An 11909-nucleotide genomic window follows, 5' to 3' on the forward strand; every position below is an offset into this window, starting at 1 on the left:
TTATCAAAAAAGAAATTTTATCCATAGTTTTATGTATCTCAAAATTTCAAGATGTCCTTTACAATAAAAAATTCTTACTCAGAATAGATTGCAAATTAGCAAAAGAAGTTCTTACAAAAGATGTTTAAAATATTGTTTCATAACAAATATTTGCCAGGTGGCAAGCTATTCTTTCTGTTTTTTATTTTGAAATTGAATTTATAAAAGGAGAAAATAATTCTCTACCTGATTTTCTAACTAGAGAATTTTTACAAGGGAACAATGATGGACTCAACAAGGAAGAAAATACAAAGTGCTAAAGACTATGAAGTCTTCTCTTCAAAACCTACCTCAAAAGCCCTTGTTTCACCCTCAACTCCTGTCACTCCTCAAAAATCCAATCAAATTATCCCAAACAGATTCTCTCCAATCCAAAATATACCGGAAATTCCTTATAAAATAGTCCTTGCTTCAAACCTACCAAAACCCACTAATATCCAAATCCCAAACACTCCTGAAGTATACAAATATACTTCCAAAGATTGGCATGATGATTGTGGGATGACTACTTTTTTCTGAATATCCAGCGAGTCTTTCTCAAAAAGATTTTATCAAAAATGTGACAACCCGAACTTTTGGTGTTATAAATGTAAGAAGTGACGGCTAAATATGTATATGTCCCTCTTTTTCCCAACTTTAAAAATATATATATAATAAAAAAATAAATAAACTAATTAATAAAAGAATATTATTTTTTTTTTTTCAAGAATAGCTTTGATGAGTCAAGAGTAGGTTATATTAGTCATTTTGTTGACTAATCAAAGCTAAGAATGCAGGCTTGATTAGTAAATAGTACGTGTCATGAATTGTACATAAAAGATACCAATGAACACTTATATATATGTATGTGATCTTCTGTTACACCTCTTTGAGGTTTTAAAAAAAAAGAGAGAGATTACACCACTTCATAAAATTCACATCTACACTAAAACATACGCCGGGTTTTGACGTGAAACAAGAAGCAACACAAAGAAGGGAGATTTACGAAGAAAGTAACGACGGAAAACGAAGGATCTTTTCCTAATAGTTGGAAAGTAAATAAGGTGAGCTTTCCATCCTACATACTAATGTGGATAAAAATCGCAAAGTAATTTCGAGATTTGTTATGGTGAAAATCCAAACTCATGCTCGTCAATGTTATTGTCCCGTCAGAAATGATTTATGCCTATCTGCCTTGGTTATGCCAAATATGTTATAATCGAATTCGGGTTCAAGTAAGGCCGCAAACCTTGCTTGGACTAGTGTACACAAATGGACCGTGAGCCGTTGGCCGGTCATGTGACCGTCGTGGAAGGTGGCCACCTTCCCGGTACACAAATGTTAAGATATGGCAAATGAACTTAGACCGCGGTTGAACATAGAATTTTAGCAAGCTCAGGCCTTTTAAGTAAAAAAAAAAATCCATGAGTGTTGCTGTAATGATGTGACAATATTTTCAAATATATAATTGTATTTTTCGGCATTGTGTTCACTGAGTACTCCTGTACTCAGCTCTGTATGTATTTCTAAACGTGCAGGTTGAGCTGCAAAACGGTGAAGCAAGGGGGTTGAGAGAAAGTTCTTTTGAGTTGATCTAGTAAGACCTCCGAGGTTTATGTCTCTATACATGAAACTGTGTTGTTTACTTCCGCTGTGAAAACTATAACTTCAAATCCTATTTTGTATCATAACGCTATCCTTTGATCCTATATTACTCCTACTCAAGTATTTCAGGATGTATACATGATATTTTTATAATTTCCGTCTGAATTTGTACTTGTTATTACTTATCCCTTTTTCCTCATCCCCACTTCTCTTAACCCTCCCCTTTTAGTCACGAATTTTTTGTACTATACTATCCATAGGTAGTGCGGCCGTGACAGAGTGGTATCAGAGCAAGTTCTTTTCTGCCCTGAACCTGAGTGTCAATTTCTTTTCAATTCTCTGTCTAGACTCTTTCTACTACACTGTAAGGTGATCAACTCTTAACACTCTCACCTATCGCACTCAACCAGAAGAATGATTCAAAGGCCAAGTTATGTAATTAAGGAAAGGAAAGAATAAAGAACGAGAAATCGGGTCAAAGAAGGAAATAAGTTATAACCATCTTTCGCTTTTCTAAGCGAAAAAAAAAAAAAAACAATAAATGGAGGATTAAAACAAGTAGAAAGCAACCAAGTAACAAAAACTTAAGTAGGGAATCTGGAGGCAATAAGATATTATCATACCTTTCCATAATTTATTTTAATATCATAGATATACATAGACTTATTTGGCGCGGAGAGATGTGAATTGATGAATGTTTTACTGTAGATGGCCCCTTTTCGATTTACTGCTAGGATGAGAACGTCACCGATACAAAGCCCAGAAGATATAGTAGAAGAATATGAGGAATGTGCTATGCGCTTTAATGAAGATCTAGGAGAATTTCTTGCTCGGTTCGGCAAGCTCTGGAGACGGGCCCATCGGTAGGCCAAGCTCTGGAGAATTTCTTGCTCGGTTCGGCAAGATCTAGGGGTTGATGATATGGACGGGATTTCACGACTTGTTAGTCTACTACCTTCTACTTGGCAGCGATGGGCGAAGATGATCTCCAGGGATTATATTTTCTATCGTAGGCCACGCTTTGTGTACACAGGTGATTTCCTCCACTTCTTAGGGGAAATTCAGTTGTGTTACACTGTGTACGGACATGCTCCTCTAGGGCCATATATATTACCCGGTGACCCCATCCCAGCAGGAGGATCCATACTTCCGGATCAGCCGAGTATCGTGCCTGGTATGATGCCACCTTCTCCTTGGCCCGTTACTCGAGCACATAGGGCACGATATGAGGCTGAGGCAGGCCCGTCACGACCACTGCCGGATGAAAGAAGGTGGTCATGTCACATAGCTATTACAACATCATAATCATAAACATAGCACATGCTCAAGGTATTATGTCAATCATGCTCGTATAACCATTCCATTACAACTCATCCTCATGCATATCATTCACTCCCATGCATAAACTTGTCAATGTCATATCATATCATCATACATTTTCATGCACTACTCTTCCATACTTCCAACAATTTAAACATACCTCACTTTCATCGGTTGAGCGTGATGCCTGGATGTTGAGCCTTCATGACACTTCTAGTCAAATAAGGGTTCACTAACTTAGACTTAAAGTGAAAGAAGACTCTCGGACCAGAGCGAAAGAACAAAGCTCTGATACCACTCTGTCACGACCGCCCATACAAGGGGTACCACAAACGCGGCGATCGTGACCGACATGCATGGATTTCAATTAAAAAAAAAACTTAATTAATTTTGAAGAAAGGAAAACAACTTAGTTTAAAGATTTTAACGTTATTATTTTTTTGAAAGGACATAAGATAAAAGAATACTTTTAAAAAAAAGGACAACGGAAAAGTTAGACTTAAGAAATACATCAATTAAAAGTTTAAGTAAAACACGCATTAAACTTAAATCTCAGAGAAAACCATTTTCAAAAGACAACGTAGATGCACGTTTAAAACCTAACACCACCATACATGTTCCAACACCAAAACGAAAAGCTTAAGATCTTAAGACATAAATTAAAACATAGCAGCGGATAAAAGGGTTCAAGGAGAGTCAAGGATCACGCCTATGTATGACGACACAACGTATCCTAAGTTCTCTAGCCAGCTCAACATCCACCGCAACATCCCGCTCAACCTGCAAAATTTTAAAAAGAAATTGCAGGGCTGAGTACTTGTTGTACTCAATGGGCTCATGCCGAAAATATTTATCAAGTTATGTCATCCATACCAGTGATCTCGAGTTTTATACGCAGTAAAGAAAAATATCACGAGAACACAAAGAGTTTCATAGACTGGCCAGTCAAATAATCTCCCCACTTTTCACATCAATCCAACAATCACAATCACAGTGCGACGAAAGTGTGGCCACACTATTCGCCCACGAGACCGGCCGACTTGCAAGGACGGCTCACGATCCCACCAGTGTACACAGCCCGATAGGGTTTACGGCCCTACTCGGACCCGAATTCGTTTCACAACACAGCCATATAGCCTAACGGAGTAAACTCATACGAACTAGGCATCAGGCACACAATCTCATAACAAAAACATCATGGCATGACATAACAGTTAAACCACCCTTATATCTCCACATAATATTTTTCGGAAAAGTAAAGAGGTTTGAAAAGAAAGCCCACCTCGTTCTCTTAGCAAAATCACAACCCAACTTAGCAACTCTCGATCCTCGAGTTCACGAAAATACAACACCCTTGTCAACGACAACACAAGTCAGCCTCACACAAAAACATACTACTATGCATGTCCTATCGCTTCACTCTCATTGTTCTCATCAATCCCAAAGCCCAACATACATCACAAGGGTATAAAACACACGTAACACATTTCAACTTATCGCAAGTGATTTCAACATTTAAACACGTTCCTTGCACATACATGCATCATATAGCACTTTTAAACTTGAAACTAAGTGTCATTTAATCAAGGCAGAAAACTGGCAGAATTGCGCGACCGTTTTGTAAAAATCACTTTAAATTCACCCGACCTCAAAACATGCTAATTTTTTGGTCACGATACAGAGGACACATTCAAGTTCATCCATGAAAATTTTCATATCGAAATCACGTCATTTAGTCAGTCATATCACATATTGAACTCTCTGGTCGGAACATACGATTTCCGACAGTATTGCGCAGTTCATTTGAAAAATTCACCATAATTTCATACGATGCCCAAAAAGGCTGAAAATTTTACACAATACAGAAGACACATCAAATATTCATATCGTTCAAGAATTACATCAATCGGAGTTCATTTGGTCAGTCAAACAGAAAACGAAACATTCATGACGAGAACTCGCGTTTCTGGCAGATTTGCGCAGTCGACTTCAAACATTTATTAAAAATTCATTTTTCGATAAAACAGGCTGAAATTTACACGAGACACCGAAAACATCTTGAAGTTTACTCAGTAAAAATTTCGTAGCAAAATTCGTTCGTTTGATGCGTCGACTACAGATCATAAGTCACTGGTCGAGCATCACAGAATTCTGGTTCAAATCCGAAAATAGGGTTTTTAAATTTCCACAACGAAAACACCGATTCTTCATGCTCGAAAACACATCATCATGCTTACACATTCCTCAAACACATATTTGCATACCAACTCATATTTTTCACAATTATTTCGATCCAATCACATGTGAATTCAACCAACAACGCAAAACCAAACAAGTTCATACGAACATACAATTCCCTCCCGTTAAAACTTTCGATCTATCGAACCTACGCTCTCTACATGCATGTAGGACTCAAAACATGGTTCAAAAACGGAAGAGGAGTAGAAGTGAGCAATTATACCTTCCTTTGGCAAAAACCAATCGGTAGAAGCGAAGAACAAGGCGATTCGTCGGAGATTCTTGAAGGAAACTCCAATGGATGCAAGAATAAGCTTGAATGGAGGTTTTTGGAGATGGGAGAGTGGGGAAGAAGGCAAAACCGTGTGGGAGTGAGGGTGAGGAGAGAGTGGCGTGAAAAAGAAATAGTGGCTAGGGTTAAGGCTTTTAATATTTATAGTCTAGGTTAAAATCCCACACCTAATGAATTAATTAAATTGTGGGAGGAATAAATTAAATAAAAATCTCCCAATTAGAGCACAAAGTAGGCGTGCATAATGAGGGGGGGGTTTAATTCAATATTTGCTTATTTAATAACAATGAGATATAGCAATATTTACTTGGAGAGAATATTCATAAATTAGGAAATAAAGGTGAATATTCCATAAACAAGGGAACAAAAATAAATTAAATCTCCAAGTAGGAATTAATGTGGTGGGGGCCGAGAATTTCAAGAGGAAATTTGTACAAGGAAATTATTTAAATCCCCAATTAAATAGAATAGGATTTAAATTTGGTAATTCCTTTATGGAAAAAGGCTCCCATAAAAAGGCAATAATTAATTAAATTCCCACAAGGAAAATAAGTGCCTAGGGGCGTGTGATATGGAGGAACAATAGAAGAAAAATATTCACATCCTCAATTAATTAGGCATAGGAATTTATTTGAATAAAAAGGGATCCCACAAATTAGGAAACAAATAAATTACTCTCCAACTTTATTGGAGGGGGCCGAAATTGATAGGCTAAATAGCCAAGGAAAAATACCCCAACTCTCTATTTATTTTGGGTGAAGAAATAAATTATCACATGATTTAATTGGATTAAATTCAAAGGAAGGGAGTCAATAAAGCACCAATTAATCAAGGGATTAATTCATTCTCCTATAGGAGATTTTCGAAAACTCCCAAGGAAAAATAAAATGGAGTTCGAATTTCTTGTAGTATAATTTACGGTCCATGGGTTTGGATTTAATTTGGATTAAAGTCCCAAAATAATTTAATTAAATCCACAAAAGAAGTACTATCTCAATAATTAGGAAGGGCCGGATATTTCAATAAATTGACTTGAGAAAGAATAAATGCATGATCCTATTAATTATTTCCCCATATTGGAATGACATAAAGTCTCAAGCTCATCATTCACATTAACCATGACAATTTATTTCACGCAAAGCACTTAATCACATAAAATCAAACGTTTCAAAATTCCAAAATTCCAATAACATAATAAAAAGGGTCACAAAAGTTTGGGATGTTACATCCTTCCCCTCTAAACAGAAATTTCGTCCCGAAATTTAATCGTCTCACATAAACAGCTCGGGAAACTTTTCTTTCATCTTATCTTCTAACTCCCACGTAGCTTCTTCGGGGCCATGGTGCTTCCACAACACCTTCACGGACGCTATCGACTTGTTTCGTAGCTCTTGTACCTTTCGATCTAGGATTGCTTCGGGCCTTTCCTCGTAGCTCATGTCGGGGGTTAGGATCACTTCCTCTTGGTGAATCACATGTTTGGGGTCAAACACGTACTTGCGCAACTGCGACACGTGGAACACGTTATGCACGTTTCCAAAGCTGGGAGGTAACGCCAAACGATACGCTACAGGACCTACTTCGTCGATGATCTCGTACGGTCCCACAAAACGCGGTTTCAGCTTGCCCTTCACTCCAAATCTCACAGCTCCTCTCGTCGGGGACACTTTCAAGAACACTTTGTCACCAACGTCGAATTTGATTTCCGTTCGACGTACGTCCGCATACGACTTCTGTCTATCTTGAGCTTCCTTGATCCTTGCGCGGATTTGATGCACAATTTCAGTCATCTCCTTTATAGCATCGGGCCCTAACATCTTTCTCTCGCCGACTTCATCCCAGTAAAGTGGGGATTGACACTTCCTGCCATACAAGGCTTCGTACGGGGCCATATCGATCGTCGCTTGATAGCTATTGTTGTAGGCGAATTCAACCAAAGGTAGAACCGTTTCCCAACTTTCCCCTCGATCTAAGACGACAGCTCGCAACATATCTTCAAGTGTCTGAATCGTCCTCTCTGATTGCCCGTCCGATTGCGGGTGATAAGCAGTACTAAAATTCAACTGTGTGCCCAATTCGCGTTGCAAACTCATCCAAAACTTTGATGTGAACTTCGTATCGCGGTCGGATACAATGGTCTTTGGCACTCCATGCAATCGCACAATCTCGTTCACGTAGAGCTTTGCTAGTTTGTCCGCGCCATAAGTAATCTTAATCGGTAAGAAGTGCGCGCTTTTAGTAAGTCGATCAATGATCACCCAGATCGCAGTGTTGCCCTTCGGTGACCTTGGCAAACCCGTCACGAAATCCATAGCTAGATGCTCCCACTTCCATTCAGGAATTTCGAGCGGTTGCAGCTTCCCATATGGCCGTTGGTGTAAGGCCTTCACTTGTTGGCATGCTAGACATCGTTCCACAAAAGACGCTACGTCTCCTTTCATTCCATTCCACCAAAACCGTTGTTTCAAATCCCGATACATCTTCGTGCTTCCGGGGTGTGCGGTGTAAGGCGTGTCGTGCGCTTCACTCAAAATCTCCTCTTTTAGCACCTCATTGCTCGGCACACACAATCGTCCATCGTACGTCAAGGCATTATCCGCCTCCTCACGGTAATGATCAAGCTCCTCGGCTCGCACCTTCGCACGTAACTCCTCCAACTTTCCATCACGTCGCTGGGCTTCTATGAGCTTGGTCCTCAAATCTGGCTCAATCACTAGCGTCGCCAAACTTGCACCTACTGTCTCGGGCGCTTTTACTATCTCCAAACTCATCTTGTCGAACTCGTGAATCAACGCTTCCTCTTGCGTTAGGAAATAAGCTAGTTGAGGTTGGTTCTTCCTACTCAAGGCATCGGCGACCACGTTCGCCTTGCCCGGATGGTAATTAATACCGCAGTCATAGTCCTTCACGACCTCTAACCAACGCCGTTGTCGCATGTTTAGCTCCTTCTGCTCGAAGAAGTACTTGAGACTCTTGTGATCCGTATAGATTTCGCATCTCACTCCATAGAGATGATGTCTCCAAATTTTCAGCGCGTGCACCACTGCTGCTAACGCCAAATCATGCGTCGGAAAATTCAACTCATTTGGTCTCAACTGTCGGGAAGCATATGCTATCACCTTCCCATCCTGCATCAACACGCATCCTAGTCCTACTTTTGACGCGTCCGTGTAGACGGCGAAGTCCTTGTCGGGTTCTGGTACCGCTAGGACTGGTGCTGTAGTCAATTTCTCCTTCAACAGTTGGAAACTCGCCTCGCACTCTGGCGTCCAAACTACCTTGATTCCCTTCTTTAGTAGTTGCGTCATCGGTCTCGCAATCTTAGAGAATCCTTCAATGAAGCGTCGATAATATCCCGCCAATCCCAAGAAACTGCGGATTTCACTTGGCGTTTTCGGTGATTTCCAATTCTGTACGGCCTCGACCTTTGCTGGGTCTACTTGAATCCCATTTGCCGTCACAATATGACCAAGGAAGTTCACTCGAGTCAGCCAAAACTCACACTTACTAAACTTGGCATAAAGTTTCTCTCTTTGCAACGTTTCCAACACTGTTCGTAGGTGCTGTCCATGCTCCTCCTCGTTCTTCGAGTATACCAACACGTCGTCGATGAAGACTAACACAAACTGGTCAAGATACTCGTGGAAAACTCGGTTCATCAAGTCCATAAAAACGGCTGGGGCGTTGGTCAGACCAAACGGCATCACGACGAACTCATAATGGCCATAACGAGTGCGAAAAGCAGTCTTAGGCACATCCTCTCGTCGGACCTTTAGTTGATGATACCCTGATCTCAAATCCATTTTCGAGAATACGCCCGCTCCTCGAAGTTGGTCAAACAAGTCGTCAATCCTTGGCAGTGGGTACTTATTCTTCAAAGTCATCTTGTTTAGCTCACGATAGTCGATGCACATTCTCATCGTTCCGTCCTTCTTCTTAACGAACAGAACTGGCGCTCCCCATGGTGACACACTGGGTCGAATGAAACCCAAGTCCAACAGTTCCTGCAACTGGACCTTCAACTCGGCCAACTCCTTAGGGGCCATTCGGTATGGCGCCTTTGATACTGGCGCTGATCCTGGTTCTAAATCAATGGTGAACTCCACCTGTCTGTCGGGTGGCGGTCCTGGTAAAGCTTCGGGGAACACCTCGGGAAAATCTCGCACCACTGCCACGTCTTCCACCCTCAATTCTTTCTTTTCTTCCCCATTCAAGTATACCAGATACGCCGGACGTCCTTTCCTTATCATCGTAGTTGCTTGCAATGCGGAGATTATGGAGGTTCGTCGGTTCATGGAGATCCCATACAAGATAGTCGGCTCTTCGCCCGGGGCTTGAAAGGAAATCTGCCTCTGTTTACAGTAAATCGTTGCGTGGTTCTCGGTAAGCCAATCCATTCCCAAAATTATGTCTACGTTCTCCAAAGGCATAACGTGCAAGAGATGGGCCACTACTTCTAGTTCTCCTAACACAAACTCTATGTTCGAGCAAGTTCTCACAATATCAATCAATCCTCCAACCGGTGAGGACACATTCAAACTCGATTCAAGCATAGCAGTAGGGAGTTCTAAGGCATTCACACATGACATGGAAATAAAAGAATGCGAAGCACCCGTATCAAACAGCACAATAATAGGCAGTTGTTGGAGCGTTCCCATACCTGCCAAATTTTCCTTGTCCTTGATGGCTTGGGGTTCCTTCCCTTGATTCCCCTTGAGTGCATATGCCCTTGCTTGCTGTGGGGCCACTTGTCGGATTGGTTGAGGCTGCTGTGGTGGTCTCTGTCCTTGCCCATTCTTCACTCCACTTTTGTTATTGTTTGGGCATTCTCGAGACATGTGCCCGTTTCCACCGCAGGCATAACACCGAATGCCTCCAACTCGGCACTCCCCAACATGATGCTTGGAGCACCGATTACAGTAGGGTGTTCTCTGTGGGTTTCCCCTCTGTTGTGGCACAATTTGGCGCCCATGATTCTGTGGTTGCCGAAAAGTGGAGAAACGCCTCTTGTTGTCAAAAGAAACTCGGTTTCCCTCCCATTTCCTCTTTTCTCTAAAGTTCGCTTGGGGTGCAGATGGGGTAGGGTTTGTTGTCCTCTCATTCTTGGGCAGTGCTTCCTCCACATCTAAGGCACAGCCCAGCACCTCGGAATAAGGAATTCCCCTCCGACTAGCCACTGCGACCCTTATCTCTGTCCTAAGGCCAGAACGGAACTTCGCGGCCATCTTCTCGTCTGTATCCACCAATTCTGGCGCATAGCGAGTCATCTCACATAGGGCGCGGTCGTACTCTGTGACCGTCATACTTCCTTGCTTCAACGTGTGGAACTCCACTACCTTCGCCCGCCGATAACTTTCCGGAACATACTTGTTGTACACCTCTTCCTTAAAATCCTCCCAAGTAAGCGCCTCACGGCGAGCGGGGTCCATGGTTCTCTTCTTTGTTTCCCACCAAAAGTCAGCGGGTCCTGTCAGCTGATAAGTCACGCAGGCCAGGCGTTCTCTGTCCGTGCATCCCATGAACTCAAAGATACGCTCAATATCGCGCACCCATGCCTCCGCCTTCGGGGGCTCTCCCAATCCATCAAACTTAGGTGGGTTCTCTTTCCGAAAGGCTTTGATGTACTCCCTTTCGTTTGGTTGGGGTAGAGGTGGTGGTGGAGGCGGGGGTGGATTGCCGACACTTCCTTCCGTCTGCTCCCCCACATTGTTCTCCACACGCGGACCACGTCTACGTCTCGGGGGCATGTTGATCTAAAACACAGGTTAGCACCGTTGTGAGTACATCGTTATTAAAACATCATCGCTTTCATGCACGCGTACGATACGATAAAACACAATTACTTAAAAGCACGTGAAGAGGGAAACTTCCATAAACAACGTGGAAAGGAAAAACAAAAGCATTCGTTCGGAAAACAAAAAGGTGCTACTTCCACTGTCTTAACAACTTAAGGAAAAGAAAACAACATCACACATCTATCTAGTGCTAATATCCTCTTCCGGGTCTTCTTCCTCTTCCGGGTCCTCTTCCTCTTCTACGTGGTACTCATCAATCATACGGAGATCTTCTTCGTCATCCATACTATCATCCGTGTTAACATCCACGTAGTCATCTTCAAAACCCGGGACCATGCCTTCTTGTGGTACGGCTTCTCTTACTGCCGTTGGTTTAACCTCGATCACATCTTTGTCTTCCCAAAAGGTCTAATCTTCTTCTTTCTCTGTCGATGGTGGTCGCTCGGAACATGAGTCAATCAAAGCACAGGTTAAGGCCTTTAGAAAACCTTTCATGTCGCCGGCCATCATCTGGTTTCTTGGTTCGTACCACGTGAACCGACTGGCTGTTGTTTCCAACCAAGACTCCCAATTGTCGGGCATCAACTCAATTAGTCTTCTTATGCCACCATAGGCCGTTACATGGTACCCGTAGACATCTC

The 11909-nt window shown here is 42.0% G+C and overlaps 1 protein-coding gene across 1 annotated transcript; it reads right to left on the bottom strand.

Moving 5' to 3' along the window:
- Positions 1-3666: 3666 nt before the first annotated feature.
- Positions 3667-11302, bottom strand: LOC121763888. The gene is made up of 2 exons (XM_042159985.1): positions 10134-11302; positions 3667-3723 (listed from the first exon to the last, which is right to left on the bottom strand). Exons 1-2 carry the CDS (start codon positions 11218-11220, stop codon positions 3719-3721), a joined length of 1092 nt encoding a protein of 363 aa, XP_042015919.1. The 5' UTR covers positions 11221-11302; the 3' UTR covers positions 3667-3718.
- Between the last annotated feature and the right edge of the window lie 607 nt (positions 11303-11909).

The sequence above is a fragment of the Salvia splendens genome, chromosome 14 (assembly GCF_004379255.2).
Source record: "Salvia splendens isolate huo1 chromosome 14, SspV2, whole genome shotgun sequence".
NCBI classification, from domain to species: Eukaryota; Viridiplantae; Streptophyta; class Magnoliopsida; order Lamiales; family Lamiaceae; genus Salvia; species Salvia splendens.

Coding starts and splice junctions, on each gene's coding strand:
- LOC121763888 (XM_042159985.1), bottom strand. CDS start 11,220: ATGCCCCCGAGACGTAGACGTGGTCCGCGTGTGGAGAACAATGTGGGG.